The sequence below is a fragment of the Diadema setosum genome, chromosome 2, assembly GCF_964275005.1.
Source record: "Diadema setosum chromosome 2, eeDiaSeto1, whole genome shotgun sequence".
NCBI lineage: Eukaryota > Metazoa > Echinodermata > Echinoidea > Diadematoida > Diadematidae > Diadema > Diadema setosum.
In genome coordinates, this window is record NC_092686.1 from 29,511,420 (window position 1) to 29,532,009 (window position 20,590).

The 20,590-nt window shown below is 39.8% G+C and overlaps 1 protein-coding gene across 1 annotated transcript in view; it reads left to right on the forward strand.

The window, feature by feature from the left end:
• The first annotated feature begins 590 nt into the window (after window positions 1–590).
• Window positions 591–20,590, forward strand: part of LOC140246257 (ATP-binding cassette sub-family C member 9-like) — a 76,606-nt gene continuing 56,606 nt past the window's right edge. The window contains exons 1-4 of the mRNA XM_072325716.1: window positions 591–1,202; window positions 9,057–9,293; window positions 10,530–10,721; window positions 17,642–17,797. Of these exons, the coding sequence (XP_072181817.1) occupies window positions 591–1,202; window positions 9,057–9,293; window positions 10,530–10,721; window positions 17,642–17,797 (1,197 nt within the window). The remainder of the gene's footprint in view (window positions 1,203–9,056; window positions 9,294–10,529; window positions 10,722–17,641; window positions 17,798–20,590) is intronic.

Here is a 20,590-nt window from a genome sequence, read left to right on the forward strand (position 1 = left end):
GTGAAATATTGTTTCAGTGGGGGCTGCATGAAGATACATGAATGTCCATAAATAGGAGAACCACATGACTTAGAGAAAGGTTTAAACATAGCTGTGGTAGAGAGGATTTCTTTTATCAGAATATGAAAAATACTCCAATAACGCTTAGTTTTTAGGACTTGTTAAAAGAAGATACATCTATAGGCAGTTTGTACAAATTGCAGTTACACTTAGAAAGCATCTGATTCCAGGATTACTTTTTCTTTTGTTATACTTTGAACAAAATATAATCGTGGTTTTCTTATGGCACTGATAAAGAGATATAATAGGCATAAATCAGTGGCAGATCCAGAGGATGGCGCACTGGGCATGCCCCCCTCTTTATTTTTAGAAATCTTTACAGAATTCCTGGATCCTCCCCTTTAAATACCTTAAAGTTTTGATACAAACTATAATCTATTGCGGGGATTACTATTTGTATTCATATGACCCCAAATACTGTAGGATTACTGTTTGTGATTAATATTACATACTTTTCTGACTCTTTCATTGTTACAATCCAGCAGGGTGAATGTCGAACAGACTGAACATTATCTCAATACATCAGTGCAATGGAGGGGGCTCCGGCAAATCACTTTGACTGGTTCTGCGGTGTGAACACGACACAGGACAAGCTGTACCCATTTTCATGGGATCTACTGCATACTATCCACAATGCATGTTTTACAGATCTCGTGGCCACTTGCATCCATGCGGCATTCATCGTCATCGCCAGCTTGGTGCTGGTCTTTGTGCGATGTTGCAATGCGAGGACGACGACGAAACACGATTACATCCTACGCTATCCGGGCCATGTAGTCAGGTGGTTTGTCTACCTGCTGTACATGATGGTTTGCCTAGCGAAGCTAGGGGAGGGCATTCTTACTGACCTCATGACATTATCTGAAGAGAACACAATGCCGCGGCTCTACACCACTCCCGCTGCAGCATTCGTGGCGTCCATCTTGGCAGCAGTCTACTACCACCACATGGAGTACTGGAATGTGCCAGCCATGATTGTCCCACAGTGCCTGTACTGGATGCTGCTCCTTGCAGCAGAGTGTGCGCGATTTGTGACCTTTTACTACGACAAGGAGGTCACACTGGAGCTGCTGCGATGGGATCTAAATATTGCTTCTATGGTGCTGGTCACACTTGTTTGTATGGTTGAAATACAAGTTGTGGTAAGTATAATGCATAGATGTATGTACAATATCTATCATCTAAAGATGCTTTAGAATCCTTCAGGTCAAATGTCACTGAACCTTGGGTAAATTTGCAGTCTTCAGCTAGCTTTCAGCTTTAAGTTTTAAGTCCAGTACTGATAATATGATGTGCCATGAAGAGAAGTAATAGATAGCAATCTAATAGATATGTAGCATGTTCTTATTGTGACCTACTTCTTAGCCACAGTCTACGTACATTTAATGTATTGACTATTACGTACATGTATGTGCCTGTAAATAAGTGCGTATTCTATTATTATTGAGTGATAATGAGCGCTGCGCTATTTGAGGCGCGCCTCTTTGTGCATTTTCTGAGCGCGTCGTGCTCATTTTTTAGCATTGTTGTCTCGTTGCTAAGACGTGGGATTCTACCAACGCAATGTCTTGCAGACATTTTAAGAGATATATTTGGTAGATAGATACTTACTCACTTGCCGACTTACTTACTAGACAATTCACAAGTCAGGAGATGATCCTATTATTTCCCGATATTTTTATTTATTACGAAGAGAGCTTGCCACCGATTTTTCCTTCAGAGACACTTTCATTTCGGACTTTGTTGTTCATCATCACGCGATTTCTTTGATCTGTCTGGCAACATCTCATCTCTTCTGCAACATCTCATCTCATCTCATCTCATCTCTTCTGCAATATCTCATCTCATCTCATCTCATCTCTTCTGCAACATCTCATCTCACCTCATCTCATATCATCTCATCTCATCTCATCTAGACCTAATCTCATCTCCTCGTTTCCTGACTCTTTCTGAGGGCTCCTTCATCACTACCTTGTTTTCCTTGGTTTCTCATCTCCTAGAACTGTTACATCGCTATCGCTATTTCTACTGTTACATCGCTATCGCTATTTCTACTGTTACATCGCTACCTGTTGCATCGTTACCGGATCGCTACCGTTTATCACCGTGCACTGTCTCCTACCTGCAACGTAGTTATTCCAAGGGCATTAATTTCTCATCAGAGCCTGATCTCCCCTGACCACCCGTTCGTATATAGATCTATTTAATAATATTTTCCATTGTAAAATATTAACATTCAATTGCCTTATTTTTAGGGGTTATTATTAGAGCATTCCTACAGTGTAAAGTGATCTACGTTAGATTTTAATTAGATGAGTGTATATTGAAGTTCTCAGAGAGTGTAAAACGTGGTCTCTTATTTTTATTAGATTTATTTTTGAATCTCAATTCAATTATCAAGTACTCATTTTTTTTTTGTCATTGTTTACAAACATATATAATTTCAAGTTCAGGTTTAGAAATCCACTGGAGAATCTGATATTTTATTGTTTTAATAATAAAAGAACATAATCGATTATTTAATTAATTCCTTTGTTTACATTTGTTGATATTTGTGTTGTCCCAACCGATTACTTATAATTTTTGGAGGTTAGACACGAAAGAATATCTATAATTATATTGGGTAGTTTCAAATCCTCCACAGATAAGCGAATACTCCTATGGAATACGCTTATGAATACCTGGTAGTCAAGAACTAGGGTCACTCTACTTGTGCCAAAAATTGTCATTTCCAACTATTACCATGAGTATCCAGGCATGTCATTAGCCAGTGTACAGGGGAAAAGATTACTATTACTTGCATGAACAGGATAACAGTGAAAGGTCATGGTTACAGTGAAAGGTCATACCGTAATGTCAGCTGATAATGTCAACTGGTGGTGGAAGCTGGCAGAGGGCAGAGATAGATTGACAGTCATTTGCTTGAACACAATGGTGGTAGTAGCGCAGAGTAAAAAAATCATGTATTTTGATACAGTCATCATTTTCAGTACATGACTTTACCTGGCGATGTGGTAATGGTATTCGGGATCAGACATATATCAAATTGTGAGTTCATGTGCTCAAGGTCAATTGACAAAATTTCACTCTTTCCCTGCATTGCTGCAAGACCAGAAAGTACAAATGTACTCTTGTGAAACTTAGTGTAAACATGTAGTAATACCAGACAAATATTCTCTTGTAGGGAAAGTTTTGCTCCTTGAAGTCAAAGGTCAAAAAAAAAAGAAAAAAAAAAAGAGAGAAAATGCTAAAACTTCAATTCTTGCTCTATATCCAAAAATTGGCTTTTAATGTACTTCATGAAAATAAGTACATGCATGTAATTCCTGAAATTGATTTTCTTAGGAAGTTTTGAGTCATGGGGTCAATGGTCAGACAAAAGGAAGCTGAATCATACTACTGTATACGCTGTTATTTTCGCGTACAGATATTTTCGTGATTGACGAGGTCATACACATTTTCGCGAGATGTTATCTCCGCGATTCGACCCTGACGCTTACATGTACCATGTGCTCTATTAACAAAGCACATGGAGGCATTTTCGTTTGTTGTTAAATTCGCGATCCAACTGTGATTTGCAAAATTCGCGAAAATCAAACCCTCTCGAAAATAACAGCTTATACAGTATCTGATGCTGAAATTACACCATTATCTCCATACCTTGGCAATATTTCAATGTTGTAACGATTTTCCTGATATATATGTAGGCCTACAGGTTCAAGCATTACCATGATTCTGTAGGAATAATGTTAGCCATGGGATTATGCAACGGTCAAATGAAAATGGTGGAAGTTCATTATTATCATTTTTGTCTCGCCCACCGGAGGTGAAGGCGAGACTAAGGGATCCAAATGTCGTCCGTCCGTCGTCCGTCCGTCGTCCGTCACAAATGTTAAAGGGACTGTACAGTACTGGTTGAGGTGGGGATTCATGTTTTGAACATTCCTAAGTGAGATAATGAAAAGCCTTTTATGAAATATGAAAGAGCATGTTATTTTACGAAGGATTCAACGTTTATTTGATGAAAATTGGTTTTCAAATGGCCAAGACATCCAAAAAAGTGCTAATAATAAAAGGCGACATGCCACAACTTTATTAGGATCTCTTTGTTTCACCTTGTTTTTGGATATCTCAGCCATTTCAAAACCGATTTTCATCGAATAAACTTTTGATACCCCTTAGAATTTCATGCTCTTTGACATCTCATAGAGTGGTTTCTGAATATCTCGCAAAACGTTAAAAGCTAAATCCTCACCTCGACCAGAACTGTACACACCCTTTAAAGTTTACCTGCAAGACTCTCTTATGATGCATAACTTGGCAACTGTTACAGCAATGGCAGCCAAACTTGGGTGATAGAAGCACTAGGGGTATCTTCATGTTATGGTGTTGTCGGAGGTCATGTGATGATGTCAAAGGTCATTTTAGGTCATATTAAAGAGTATGTGCAAGACTCTCTTTTCTATGTTAAAGTTTACCTGCAAGACTCTCTTTTGACAAATAACTTCACATAAGTTGCTTGGATTACAACCTAACTTGGGTCATAGATGCACTTGGGGTACCTTCATGTTATGGTGCCGTTGGAGGTCACAGGATAAGGTCAAAAGTCATGTGAGGTCATACGTTAAAGTTTACTTGCAAGACTCTCTTATCACATGTAACTCGACACATGTTGCTACAATGGCAATCAAACTTGGGTGATGGATGCACTGGGGGTACCTTCATGTTATGGTGCCGTAAGAGGTCACATGATAAGGTCAAAGGTCATTTGAGGTCATACGTTAAAGTTTACTTGCAAGACTCTCTTATCACACGTAACTCAGCACATGTTGCTACAATGGCAATCAAACTTGGGTGATGGTAGATGTCTCTTGGGAAGTTGAAGGTAACCACAAGGTCAAAGGTCACAGACGGGTCAACGCACTTTTAGGGCCCAATGTTAAGTTTTTAGGGCGCATTTCGTTTATGGCTCATAACTTTTGATCCCTTTGTCCGTTTGTGACCAAACTTGGATGGAAGATGTCCCTTGGGGAGATGAAGGTCGTCACAAGGTCAAAGGTCACAGACAGGGGTCAACAAACTTTTAGGGCCCAATGTTATGTTTTTATGGCACATTTCGATTATGGCTCATTTCTTTTGATCCCTTTGTCCGTTTGTGACTGAACTTGGATGGTAAATGTCCCTTGGGGTGTTGAAGGTCACCACAAGGTCAAAGGTCATAAGCAGGTCAATTAACTTCTGGGAGTTATAAGAAATATTAATTCCTTGTACGCGAATGGGCGAGACACAATTTGGCACTTGCCTTGTTATCAAACTTGTGCAAGAAGTTTTGCAGGTATGCCAGAATGTAATAACTATAAATCCAGAAATTTTGGCATGCTGATGCATGAAGCTTTCTCACATTTTGCAAGAAACCAAGATATTTTAGAGTAAAATGTATTTAGTGTTGGTGGTATGCTGCCATAAAAGGCTGATATGGCTCCAATTTCTGAAAGTTTCATTTCACATATGTGCACAAATGGGCACCATGTCCTACTTGCGGTTCCTAAGGGGCCCAGCACCCCAAAATTAGAGAATCTGAAAGAAGTTGTGTTCCATAAAACCAGAAATATTCTGAATAATTACAATCTTCATTCATGAAAGTGCTTTCACCTGGGCCCTGTTGCATAAAGCCTTAACCAGAGTTTTTTTCATGGTTAAATCCAGAAACTCTGGTTAAGAATTTTTAACCAGAGTTTTTCTATTGCATAAAGCTTAACCATAGTTTTTTTCTCAGGTTAATGTTCAAGAAACTCAGATTATTTAACCTTAGCTGTCTGACCAAAGGTTAAATCAAAATTTCTCTGGTTAGCCCCACTTAGCGCTACCAAGGCTGCCATTCTGGAAACAACTCTAGGAATTGGACTATGAGAACTGCTGCGCACTGTTTGTTCATTCATTTCTGGGAAGATATCGGTGCAGGAGTCGGAAACGCAGTAGAACAGCTAGTAGACTCTACTAGATCTAGTAGTTCTCTAATTGTCCCCGCCGAACGAGTTCGAGCAGGGGACTATGAAACGGGCTCCGTACGTGTGTGTGTCTGTGCGTCCGTCCGTCTGTCCGTCCGTCTGTGTGTGCGTCCGTGTGTGATCAAAATGTTCAATTTGCTACTTCTCTGTCATTTATGAGTCAATTTTGATTCTGTTTGCTTTATATGATAGCACTACATGGGAGCTTTGAAACTTCTACACAGGATTTCAGTTGTGACCTTTGACCTTGACCTTTGACCTATATTGTACATTTTGCTACAAAATGCTACTCCTTCGCCATTTCTAACCCGATTTCGATTCCGTTTGCTTTATGTGATGGCACTAGGTGAGGGCTTCCAAACTTCTACACAGAATTTTGACCTTTGACTTCTTTGACCTTTGACCTTGATTTTTGACCTATATTGTACATTTTGCTACAAAATGCTACTCCTTCGCCATTTCTAATCCGATTTCGATTCCGTTTGCTTTATGTGATGGCACTAGGTGAGAGCTTCCAAACTTCTTCACAGAATTTTGACCTTTGACTTCTTTGACCTTTGACCTTGATTTCTGATGTATATTGTACATTGGCTACAAAATGCTACTCCTTCGCCATTTCTACCCCAATTTCAATTCCGTTTACTTTATGTGATGGCTCTAGGTGAGGGCTTCAAAACTACTTCATAGAATTTTGACCTTTGACTTCTTTGACCTTTGACCTTGATTTTTGACCTGTATTGTACATTTGCTACAAAATGCTACTCCTTCGCCATTTCTAACCCGATTTCGATTCCATTTGCTTTATGTGATGACACTAGGTGAGGGCTTCAGAACTTCTACACAGAATTTTGACCTTTGACTTCTTTGACCTTTGACCTTGATTTTTGACCTATATTGTACATTGGCTACAAAATGCTACTCCTTCGCCATTTCTAACCCGATTTCGATTCCGTTTGCTTAATGTGATGGCACTAGGTGAGGGCTTCAAAACTTCTACACAGAATTTTGACCTTTGACTTCTTTGACCTTTGACCTTTGACCTTGATTTCTGACCTGTATTGTACATTTTGCTACAAAATGCTACTCCTTCGCCATTTCTAACCCGATTTCGATTCCGTTTGCTTAATGTGATGGCACTAGGTGAGGGCTTCAAAGCCTCTGCACAGAATTTTGACCTTTGACTTCTTTGACCTTTGACCTTGATTTTTGACTTATATTGTACATTTGGCTACAAAATGCTACTCCTTCGCCATTTCTAACCCGATTTCGATTCCGTTTGCTTTATGTGATGGCACTAGGTGAGGGCTTCAAAACTTCTACACAGAATTTTGACCTTTGACTTCTTTGACCTTTGACCTTGATTTTTTACCTATATTGTACATTTTGCTACAAAATGCTACTTCCGGCGGGGACATATATTACGCACCGCGTAATTTCTACTTTTCCTTGTTGTAAATTAGTTCTATCTATAGTATCACCGTTACAATGTACTAATCGATCTAACGTTAGATCCAGTTACGGTACTACTGTACTGTGTACTAGGTTCTTACTTCTGTACTCATTAGACACTTTTAGACGTATACTAGAATTAGATATAACGTTAGACTCTAGAACAATTTAGTTCTACCATTGAAAAGGCCCGACTTTAGAGCCCTAGATACGTGAATGAAGGTAGCACCAAAGAGGTAGATTCAACAGTATTAGAGGTAGACCTACTGCAAGTAGCTGTAGACCCATGTAACATACTGCCTAGACTAGATGTAACCATTGCATTAGGTACAAACTATGACCAGCCCATAGAGCTGTAGCTCTATGGACCAGCCCGAACGAAGCTAACGTTACAGTATATCTGTGTGAAGGAGCGCCCCGCGGCAGCGCGGGGTTAGGATTCTACTAACGTTTGATGTAGCCGTAACAGTTGAGTTAGATCTATATACAGGTACTTACTGTGCCTGTAGATGTGTGTAGGACGTTTGCACTTTCGTATCCATGTCGATATCTCAGCTTCCATAATGCCGTATTGCACCAGAATCACAGATAAATCCCTATAACTCATATTTTATTTCCGAAAACTTATTAGAACCAGATTGGCTATCGGGAAGCTTGTAGCACGATACTGTCATGTACTCTCTACAGTACATTGTACATCGTGCAGTTAGACAGCGCGTAGCGGTGATCGCTAGCTGCGCGCGGAGCGTAAAACTGAGAAAATCACTAGCACTTCCGCATTTTATCCTCATCCAAGTTTATTTGAATAAAAGAAAGCCGATAAACTGTAACCTTAGTTTTTTTAACCAGAGAAATTGACTAACCATGAAACTCAGGTAGGCACCCTCATCTAACCCGAGTTTTTCTCAGGTTATTTTTGCAACAGGGCCCTGTTCAAGTTTGTTTACATACAATGTAGCAGATCCAATGGTGGCCCCCCTTGGGGATGGGACGAACTTGGGGGCCAATTCTTACAATTTGATAGAACTTCTCTAGAAAATGCATGGTCTGAAATTTCCTATAAACTTGGCAGATATATTGTATTACTGTCAGTGTGATAATGGACACCATGCCCTCCTGGAGGTACGGTATCCAAGATCTCCCAATTTTTACTATGTTCTTTGTGCAATGGGTGAAATGGAGGGTGAAATTGCAGTACGGTAATTGGGTGAGTGCAAGATGTCCCCCAGGCCTCCTGCTTCCATATACTACCACATCATATGAACTGTTGTCTCAAATTATCAAAATGCACTGTAGAATATCTAATTGGAGGATAATGTGTCATATAGCGGAGGCATACCAGTCACCTTTAAGCGACATTACTCTAGGTTATTTGTATCATGAAGAAGATTCATACAGTATATCATCTTGATTCTGTCAAACATACAGATGTTTATACATATTGTATATTGGAATGTGAGCATCATGTGGAACTGTCAAAATAAATGTTCAAGGTTATTCCTCGTGTCATGGATGATGGACTTTCTTTGTATCCATAAGGTGGTTAAATGCTGTTCTGCACCAGGAGCGTTTCCAAAAGACCTCCGTGATCCCAACATGCATTTCTATGAGGGCTACACCAACATCCCATCCAGCATCTTCTACTGGTGGCTCAACCCCCTCTTCTACGCTGGCTATGACCACCGTTTGGAGCTCAGGGACCTAGGCTCACTGACAGAAACCCACACAGTACGCTACAATGCTGGCAAGTTTATTCAAGCGCTGGCCAAAGAAGAGGTAAGTTTTAATACTGAAGTTAATTGACAGTTCAGTTGGTATTGATATTTTCCCCACAGTGATCTCAGGTCCATGATTTGACCCAATGAGCTTGACTGCCAATGTTTTGTATACCAAATAAAATCAGCTGAAATTTTAATTGGTCATTTGTGATCACATTTAACCCGTTGAGGTTTTGCATATTTTTTTCTGTTTCAATTTCAATTAGCAATATTATAGTGTGTGAAATGGACATTTCTTGGCTGAAATTTACTGAAGAAGCAAAATGTGAAGTAATTATGGCCCTGAAATGTTTTTCCTATTATTTCCTTTTTTTATGTGACAAAGATATAAAACAATAGATATAGGCCCTAATAGAGATAATTGAAAACCACAACATTTTCCAAAGATTGCCCCTTTGTTTTGTGTCATTGTGATTCCTTCACCTGTTACGGCACATTATGGTAAATTGCACATTTTGGTTTTAAAAAAAAAATCTTACCAAAATGTGCCGATAGTGCACCTTATTACAGCACATTTTGGTAACTCTGCACATTTCGTTAATTTACCAAAATGTGCCGTAACATTCACCCAAGTTATGCCTGTAATTTATCATTTGTTTATCATATTTTCAATCTGCAAACTTAATAATTCCAATATTATGGAAATATGAAATGTGAAATGTGACTATACACGTACCTATCCCAAACAATGCATCACAGGTCTCATAATGTATTTCTTTATGTTTTTATGGATAGCGCCCCCATGTGGGGACCTTGGGAAACTTCAACTATAACAAATAATGAGATTCGACTTGTACAACATTTGTGGCAAATATGAAAGTGATTGATCTATAATAAGACATGTATACTGGGATAAAGAGATTATACACAAAAATGGTGTTTTCAGCATATTTCCTATGTACTTCTTTATATTTTGGTAAATAGCGCATTCTATGGGTGACCTTGAAAAATTTCAAATGCGCAGTCATGTAGAGTATGAGTTGCTCTACCCATGTGCCAAATATGACGATAATACATCACACAATAAAAAAGTTATATGGGGGAGGGGCACAATGTGCCCCCCTCCCTTTGGGCCTGGGAAGGGTCAAAATAGCTTGGGCTTTATAGGGTTAAGTCACTACCAATTATAAAGTCATGTTTGTTGATATAATACATGTAGTTCAATTCAACCATTTATCGTAAGCATTGACTGTGACATCTCAAACCTTTGTGATTAATTTCCATTTTTCTGTAGGCTTGTGCCAGAGCCACTGGTAAGCCAGTCAACCTATACTGGGTGTACATCAAGTCCTTATATCCTGGTCTTATCTGTGCAGCCGTCTTCAGGTTCATTGCAGACACATTGTCATTTGTTTTGCCATATATCCTCTCTGGAGCGATTGATTATGCCACAGAGCTGGTCTACCCGACCTCCGGGGATGGTGAGGTATGCTGTAAATCCGCACTTCTCAATTGTTGCTGTTGTTGTTGTTTTATTTGCAGCCCAGTTTGGATCATACAGAGAATTCTTGAGGCCCAGTTACATGTATGGATGCAATACAATTTCATTTTATGCTTCCGCTGGAGTGTCGCTGGGGACATTATGATTTCGGGTTGTTCATCTGTTCTTCCGCCATCCTTCCATCTGTAATAAATTTTGTGGACAGCGTAACAAAAAAAAAATTGTTTGTGATTACTGAATGAAACTTGGCATGGATACACATACTATGTTGTGCCCATCACCTCTTGGGTGCATGCGGGTCAAGGTCAAATCCTCAAAATTTCAGTATTTCCCTCATGGATGTCTATGCAGTGCCTGAATTTATTTTCTTGAAAATTTTTGTGTCCATGCATTGCCTTAAAAAAAAAAAATTCTCTAGAGATAGTTTTGGGCTGTGAGGTCAATGGTCAAACATTAGAGATGAAGTGAAAATGCTAAAATTTCACTTTTTTCTCCATATTCTTCAGAAATGGTTCATGGTATCTTCATGGAACTTTAATAGTACATATGCATAATGTACTACCTGACAGTGGTCATTTCTGGAATTATGAGGTCATGGGTTCAATGGTCAACTCAATTAAGGTCCAAAGGCCAAGGTCTAGTCCTCAAAATGTCAATACTTTCCTTGTATTTACGCAATGCCAAAAGGTATTTTCTTGAAACCTAATTAGTGTATACATGTATTACCCACTAGAAACTATCTGGGATAGTTTTTGGCTGAAAGGTCAGAGGTCAAAAGGTCAAAGATCAGGTGAAAATTCTGAATTTCTCTTCTTTCTCCATATGTTGGAAGTGGCTCAAGGTATCATGAAACGTAGTACAAATTTATGCATGTACTGCCTGACAGAGATTCTATAGGGAATTTTAGGGTCATGGGGTGAAAGGTCAAGGGTCAAAGGCCAGGTTAAAATGCTAGCTAAAATTACACCTTTTTGCCATACCTTGGCAATTACTCAATGCATTTAGACCTATAAAAGGGTCAAAGGTCAAGTAAAAATCCTAAATTCCCCAAATAACTGCCCTCTTAAGCAATATAGCCATGCATCCGATTATACCTAGTTCAAGGAAAGCGAACACTTGGCACATTTCTGACAAACATGTCATTTTAATAATTTGCCAATTATGCGAAACTTTCATCACACATTGTCAAGATGTATAGACATGTTTGGAGAACCATGCATATTGGGTGGAGGCATACCAGTTGCCATAGCAACAATTCTGGTTGCCATTGCCATGAAGTGTCACTGAAGGCGTTATGTTTTTGGGTAGTCGGTCACCGTATCCGGGCACTTACCCCCTGGGCAACCACCCTCCGGATAACTACCACCCGGATAATTACCCACCAGGTCTATTCCCCCTTAGGGCAACTACCCCCCTGACAACTACCCTCCTAGGGCAATCACCCTCCAGGGCCATTACCCCCTAGGACAACTACCACCCGGTCATCTACCCTCCTAGGGCAACTACCCCCAATGGCAATTACCCCTAGGACATCTACCCCCCAGATAATTACCCCCTTGGTAACTACCCCCTGGATGACTACCCCCCGGATAACTACCCCCCAGATAACTACCACCCGGATAGCTACCCCCTGGATAACTACCCCCCGGATAACTACCCCCTGGATAACTACCCCCCGGATAACTACCCCTGGGTAACTACCCCCCGGATAACTACCCCCTGGATAACTACCACCCGGATAACAACTCCCCGGATAACTACCCCCCGGATAACTACCACCCGGATAATAACTCCCAGGATAACTACCCCCAGGATAACTACCAACCGGATTACTACCCCCCCACCCCTTAACCATACCCCGAACCCCCCCCCCCCCCCCCCCCCCGCCCCGAAAGTTACCACCCGTTGTAATTTTTCCATAAGTTCATAACACCATATCAGAAGATGCACCTTTCTCTTACACTGTCATCATTTACTCTTTTGGCTTGCCATTTTCTACCGTTATAACACATTAGACGATAAACATAAGGAAAGGAGAGTTGATTGCACTACAATTCATATTCCCTTAACATTAGCGAGGGACCCTTCGATTAAAGCCATAATTTCTGATAGGATCCGGGCACGGTTTTATAAAAGTTATCAGTCCTGATAAGCGGTCAGTTCCACACAATCACCAATCGTTGTAGGTCGATCAAAGCAGGTCCATGGTAACAAGTCAGTGACTCGAGCTTATCAATCAAGCAGAACCCATGGTTTTATTGAAATTATTAGAGACTAACAAGATGTCATAACTGGCAACTTTTATCAAACGGTGCCCTAATCTGTCATAAGAGTACAGCTTGTTTTACATACAAGTAGAATTGTGCTAGTTTTCAAATTAAATGTTCTCGACACTGAAATCAAGTTCAAATATAAGTTAGTCTGATTAGAAAGAGTAAAATATTACGAGTTTAACGATATATATATATATATATATATATATTTTTTTTTTTTTTACAAAACACCCCTAGTTGTTAACGAAGTCTTTTGTCCTGCACCCTCTTTTTGAATAGATCATAGAGAGTTGTAGTTGACAGAATCCTTTTTGCATTATAGGGCTGCTCTGTTTTATCCCGGCCATTTCAAGAGTATTTTTTTTTTCACAAAAATTTGAACCCTTCTTGGAATAACATGCTCTTTGATATTTCGTAAGGGGTTTCTAATCATCTCACCCAAAAGATGTTTAAAACCTGAAGTTAGGTCTCGACTAAAACCAGACGATATGAAAAAATGTTTGTTTTGTTGGTTTGTTTTTTTCCTATTCAAATAGCAAACGTTGTTCGAAAATAAAAATGAGAGACGTAATTTTCTGGGGGAGAGTTACAGCTGTAAAAGGGGTGATTGGTTGGAGCCTAATTTTAATAAGGAGTAATTGTCAAGGGAGGTATTATGCTCCGCGGTGATCATACCAAGGAGGTGACAATCTCTTCCCACATCCTTGATAAGTACTAGTTGTTAATGCCCAATGATGCAGTAGGGCAATTCTGAAATGAGTGTTAACGGTATAACAGTAAAATAGTTACAAAATTGATGAAACAATGCAAAGAAAGCAAATTAAGACAGAGACGAAGTACACAAATAAAGATACAGTGAACTCCCGTTACAACGAACACGGTTATAACGAAATTTCGTTATAACGAAGCAAAACTTCTGGTCCCAAAATTATCGCCATTAAAGTCTATGGTACAAAATTCGCTTATAACGAAGACGGTTATAACAAAATTTTCGTTACCACGCAGTCTTTTCTGAGCGCCACTGACAAAGGAAAACAAAAGAAATGTGCTCCTTTACAACGAAATGCGGATCGCATTCGAAAATGCGTAGCGGAACAAGCATTTTTATAGCGTCTCTGCATGCATGAGCGAACGCTTCACATCATTGTATGTTCACTCCGTGTATCACGCACAGTTTCCGAGGGGAACTTGCGTTATTGTAATACAATAATCTGAATTCAGATAAGGTGTGTTTCATTGTTCCGAAGTCCTTTGATACAAAACACACAGATTTTGATACAACTAAATGTCCGTAATAGTTCGGAAATGAAATATTAAGCACATTTTGGCGTTATTCCAAATTTTCGTTAATCCCATGATGAAATATGGTTCTTATTCTTATACGGTTCGTTAGTCCGAAAATGATAGGAATTCAAAACGTTCGTTAATCGGAACATTACAAAAAGAATCGTTAATCCATGGTGGAAAAAGGTGAGTACACTAACAAAACTTAAGAATTGCAATCCTTATAATCGTCTTAAGATAGATAAATCTTCGAAATAACTAACCTGTCTATTTTTTTTTTCATTAATAAAATTTCTTCGGAATAACGAACCTTATTTCATTTCGGATGAAAAAGCCTTCGGAACAACGAACTTTCTGAATAGTGAACCTTTCTCATTTTTTTTTTTTTTTTTTTGATTTATAGTTAACCTTCAGAATGACGAACCTCATTTCATTTTCAGATCAACGAACCTTCGGAAAATGAACAATATATTATTTTAACTTATATTATGAACTTTCGGAATAATGATCCTTCGGAAATGCGAACCTTCAGATAAACAAACCATCGGAATCCCGGGAATGACAAAACTTCGGAATAAGGAGCCTTCGGAGTAACGTAGTTAATAATAAAAAAAATAATAAAAAAATAACCTTTGGAATATCGAACTGTAACCAAATCCTACACCGTCATTTTCTACACATGTGTGACAACACAAACAACTTTATGCTCTTTTTAAGATGTAATATTTAAACGAAATTAAAAAAGTACTCTCCCATTTCACATAGCTTTCCAACGTATGATGAGGATTCAACAAACAGAAATTTATTTTTATGCGTGGTTTCCTTCTTTTTCGTTATACATTGCATATTATTACAACGATATTTCGCTTTAAAAAAACAAACAAACAAAACAAACAAACAACAAACTGTCGGTCCTGGGCATTTCGTCCTAACGGGAGTGCACTGCACATGAACACACACGAGATAAATCCCTTGTAATGAGAGAAAGAGGAAAGGTGAGTAATGAATGACAGGAATAGCCTACCCTCACGGTACATGGACAGGGAAAAGCGAGAGGGAAGAGGAAGATGATGGGTCAAAACCAGGGCACGTGAGGCATGAGATATAAGCTCCTCAAAGTAAAGAAGTGTTACATGGAGCTGTGGTAAACGATAGACGATTGTGGTTAAAAAACAAATGCTAAAAGTGAAGTGTAACATTTCTTCAAAATGTTTTTAGTTCAATGGTAAAGGCATTCAAACTTAAAACTTCTTTTATGCTACTATCAAGAGAAATCCGAAATTTAGTAAAAGAAAATACAGATTTAGCGAAAATAGTTTTGTTTAAAGGCATTGACATTTACTGGATTACCGGGTAGGATATGCAGGGACAGTTTCGTTTTTGATGAACTTAGAGTCAAAATACAGAAGGGAGGAATTAAGCTTGTATAATCGTCCTAAATGCAAACGATACATATCGTAAATCCTTAAGATGTTGTTTTCATAAGATGAAGTATCAGTATGGCATCTCCGTGATTCCTGGCAAATGATACAAAGAACTTCGTTTCTTGTAGTAATAATATTCTTTTTATCAAAAGTAAAAGTTGGGGGGGGGGGGGGGGCTATGACCCGGGAGGTAGTTATCCAGGGGGTAATTGATTGGTGCACTGTCCTGGGGTTAATTTTCCTTTTGATAGTTATATAGGGGAGGGGGAGTTATAGGCCTACTTATCCGGGGTAATAATTCACGGGAAGTTATCGGAGGGGGTAGTTATCGGGTGGAAGTTATATGGGGTCTAGTTATCGAAGGAAGGAGTAGTTAACCTGGGAATAATTACACTGGTGGTAATCATCTGGGGGGTAGTTATCCGGAGGGTAATTATCCGGGGGGTAATTATCCGGGGGTAGTTATCCGGGGGGGGGGGGGGGGGGGGGGGGGGTAGTTATCCGGGGGGTAGTTATCCGGGGGGTAGTTACCCAGGGGGTAGTTCTCCGGGGGGTAGTTACCCAGGGGGTAGTACTCCGGGGGGTAGTTATCCAGAGGGTAGTTCTCCGAGGGGTAGTTACCCAGGGGGTAAATCTCCGGGGGGTAGTTATCCAGGGGGTAGTTATCCGAGGGGGTAGTTATCCAGGGGTAGTTATCCGAGGGGTAGTTATCCAGGGGGTAGTTTTCCTAAGGGGGAATAGCCCTGGGGGGTGATTGCCCTAGGAGGGTAGTTGTCCGGGGGGTAGTTGTCCTAGGGGGTAATTACCCTGGAGGGTAATTGCCCTTGGAGGGTAGCTGTCCGGGGGGTAGTTGCCCTAGGGGGGAATTTTCCTGGGGGGTAATTATCCGGGTGGTAGTTATCCGGAGGGTGGTTTTCCAGGGGGTACTGTTCCTAGAACCGTCGGTCACTCCTTCCATCTGTCTGTCCATTCATAATCAATTTTATGGACAGCATACTTAACTTAAGCACCATTTGAGGTATCAAATGAACCTTGGCACTTCTATGTATGAGTGAATAAAGCTGTGCCTATCAACTTTAGAGGGCACAAGCCATAGTGACATTTGTAGTTTGTATTTTTGAAATTTTTGAGAAGTATTGTCATGAAAATACAGGTAGTTATAATTTGGCGGTCATATGCAACCATTTTCTCACATAGGCAAGCTGTTCTGTAAACCTATTTGGAGAATAATGCAAAATAGCAGAGGCATGTCAGTCACCATGGTGACCTTTCATGTTTATTTTTGTTTTAGGAAGACATCAAAGCCCACCTGTGAGAGTTTTGCAGCCGACTGCCTGGGCTTTTAGCACTGCTATATAGATATTGCAGTGACTGATGTAATGGTCATGTTTTGAAAATGGGCAGTACTTGGCTCTTTGAAAATATTTACACTTTGCATTGGAATAGTGTGCACAAGATTCTGTCGTACATGTATCACAGTATTGTCTTTAGAACACAGTACTCTGCAATACATGTATTGTGTAATCGTGGGTAATCAAGTAGTTTAGCAGCAACAAAAGTGGGCATCATCCTGACAATTCTATATTTTTGTTCATAGTCCAGAAGGATAGGACAGAATGTGTAGCTCACAGGTTCTAGGGCTTGAGTTATGTTGTAAATGGATTTAAATGGACCCTATTCATTCACTCTTTTCAAACATTTAATGATTGCAGTACTGAGCTGTTATAAGACATTTGTAAAGTCATTGGATACTATGATGAATGACTTTCTGAACAGTTGCCCTTATTACACGTTAATCCAGTAATACCATGTGAGATGCGCTCAGAGGGAAATCAAACTCAGTTACTGAACTATACATGAGAGGTACTCAGAAAATGTATTTTGACTGTATGCTATTTGCTGTGGATGTTGCCATCCCCTCCAGCCAACCACCAAGTATGTCTCCTGGTACACATTCTTCACGAATGGATTTGTGCTGGCCACTCTGCTCTTCATCCTGACCCTCATCCAGTGCCTATGCAACCAGCATCACTTTCAGTATGTCATTATGGAAGCAGCCCATGCCAAAGCAGCAATCCAGGTCAGTTTTCCCTACTGGTTAACAGCAGTCACACAGTCCTGAAGCATTTTACACCTACAGACACTGTTTATAAACAATACACTTTCTGACAGTTGGAGCTGTGTATATGTCAATTTCATTGTTACTCCAAAAGTAAATCAGCCTGGTCATGCTGGACACCTTCACACTGGCTCTAGGCTCTGTAAAGGGACATTAAAATGCAAAGCGTGTTTCCTGTAGCTGCACCTTGCGACTAGGGCAGGACAACTACTGTAGGCAAGTCCACATCATTGCATCCGTGACCCCTCAAAAAACAAGCAGCTTGCATGAAACTAAGCACAAATAATCCCAGTGGCTCCAACCTCAAGCACCTCTTAACCCACTGAAGACCAGTAACTAGCATACGCATCCAGGCAGGTGCCTATGGGAAATGTCTGTTAAAGCAAAATCAGCTTGTCCTCAATGGGTTAAGTGGGAGGTTTTCTAGCCTGGATCCCTTGCAAACTGGAGGCTCTTGATTGCACGATCATACACACAGTACACTATGTCAAAGGAGTGCACGTCACAAGCTCTAAGTGCGACATCCTCTACAGCTGGGGATCAGGGCTTGCCTAAGGCCCCTGGAAGCTGTAAGTTTACAGATGTTCTGTGATGCTATTGTAGACTTGATTTTAAACATAAGTGACCCTGCATCACAAAACCATCCCAAAATTGGCAGATATTGATTTAGTTGAGGGCTTATTCTGAGAAGAAAAAAAATAAGACTCTTAAGCTTTAAAATGATGTAGAACTCAATAAAAATGGACACCTCTAATCTATCTAAATAATAGAAAGTACAATATTCAGGGAGAGTGTTCATTGAGAACAGAAGCTCTGAAGTTTAGGGTCTACTTAAAGTGCTCTATCTCACCAGGCTGTGCTCTGTTCAATGAATTGGACTAAAACCAGGATGTGAAACATGATAACATGGAGCTACATAGCATCCACAATGATGGGCTAATGGGAATAAGCTGAAGTTGTGCATACCAGTATTTATTGGATACACATTCTATTCCAACTTTCAAAGCAGTAGCACCACCTTTCAAACATTATTAGACTTGAAAGAGTATGCAAAGGAATTATAAGAATTGAAAAGGGGCTTATAAGATATTAAGTAATCAGTGATCACACTATTCTACAAATAAAAAAAAAGACCATTGGTGTTTCGTTTTTGTTTGTTTGTGTGTGTGTGTGTGTGTGTGTGTGTGTGTGTGTTTGTTTTTGTTTTTTTTTGGGAAGGGGGAGGGGTCTGGCCTCTTCACATGTAGTGGAAGTGAGACATAGGCATCTCTTCCATTGGACGCAGCAATGAAATCAGCAATTTGGTATTCTCTCAATTCCATTCCACAACTTTGTGCGCTATCACCACTAAACTCACACCACAGGTGCATTACTTACCAAAAAATGCTGGTCAATTTCGATCATGTGTATGGGTGAGGTCTGACTGATAAGCACTGTACTCACCGTATTGTACTACTGTAAAACGTGATATATTTGCCGCATTAATTTTTCGCGAATTGGAGCCGACGGCCTTTTTGGCGGCATGAAATTTTTGCGAACTGCCACTGGCATTCAATGCATATAGTGTATAAAAGAACGTTCACGTGCATTTTAATTTCGCGAATCTTCGTGCTCGCGAAATTCGCGAAATTAAAATGCACGCGAACATTCCTCGTTTTACAGTATCAACTTTCGACAGCTTTAAGCTATGACCGTGAAACTCACACTACAGTTAGATCACCTAATGATGCTTGTCAAGTTGGAATGTATATATGTATGTTATATAATAAATATAAAATCCAAACATGTCAAAGGTCAAAAGGTCAATGAATTTTACCTCATAGGCAGAGTACTGGCAGTACTGCAGTGTGTTCTCAACAACTTTCCACAAATTTGAGGTATGACCACGAAGGGGAAGTTGGAGGGGGATGGGGAGGTGGAGGAGGGTTACATCTTGTATGTCTTTTAAGAGATCCCTATTTGTTTCTTATAAACCCGGCCTTTACACATGTATACATGATAACTTTTGAAAAGATTATGGTACTACATGTAAAATTAATAGTACTTAATAAAAAGGAATGGAATAAGCTTTATCAGTGTGCAGAGTTTCAGCTACCGTAACTCTGTTAATCCCTTCATTTTGATCGTTATGAGTTCCTTGTCCCATTTTTTTTTTTTTTTTTGTGCCATTCATTGCACAGAGCACCATGGGCTGACATTACACACTTGAATACTGTAAAAATGGAAATGTTTGTGAGGTTTGACTTTTTGTGCATTTGTACAACCAGATAGCAGCACAAAAATAAAAGCACAAGAATATTTTTGCTTGCTGTATGTTGATGAGCGTGTAAAATCACTCACGCGAAAGTATCCACTTTTACAGAAGACCCTCAACTGCAAACTTAGATACTTTTCTCAACAAACACTTTTCCAGAGGATGTACTTTCTTTCCATTGATTTTTTGATACTTAAATAGGAAAGTCCATTGTAATGAGTTATAACCATAAAGTTTATTTGTCCCCGCCGAACGAGTTCGAGCAGGGGACTATGAAACGGGCTCCGTACGTGTGTGTGTCCGTGTGTCCGTCCGTCCGTCCGTGTGTCCGTGTGTGCGTCTGTGTGTGATCAAAATCTTCAATTTGCTACTTCTCTGTCATTTATGAGCCAATTTTGATTCTGTTTGCTTTATATGATAGCACTACATGGGAGCTTTGAAACTTCTACACAGAATTTCAGTTGTGACCTTTGACCTTGACCTTTGACCTATATTGTACA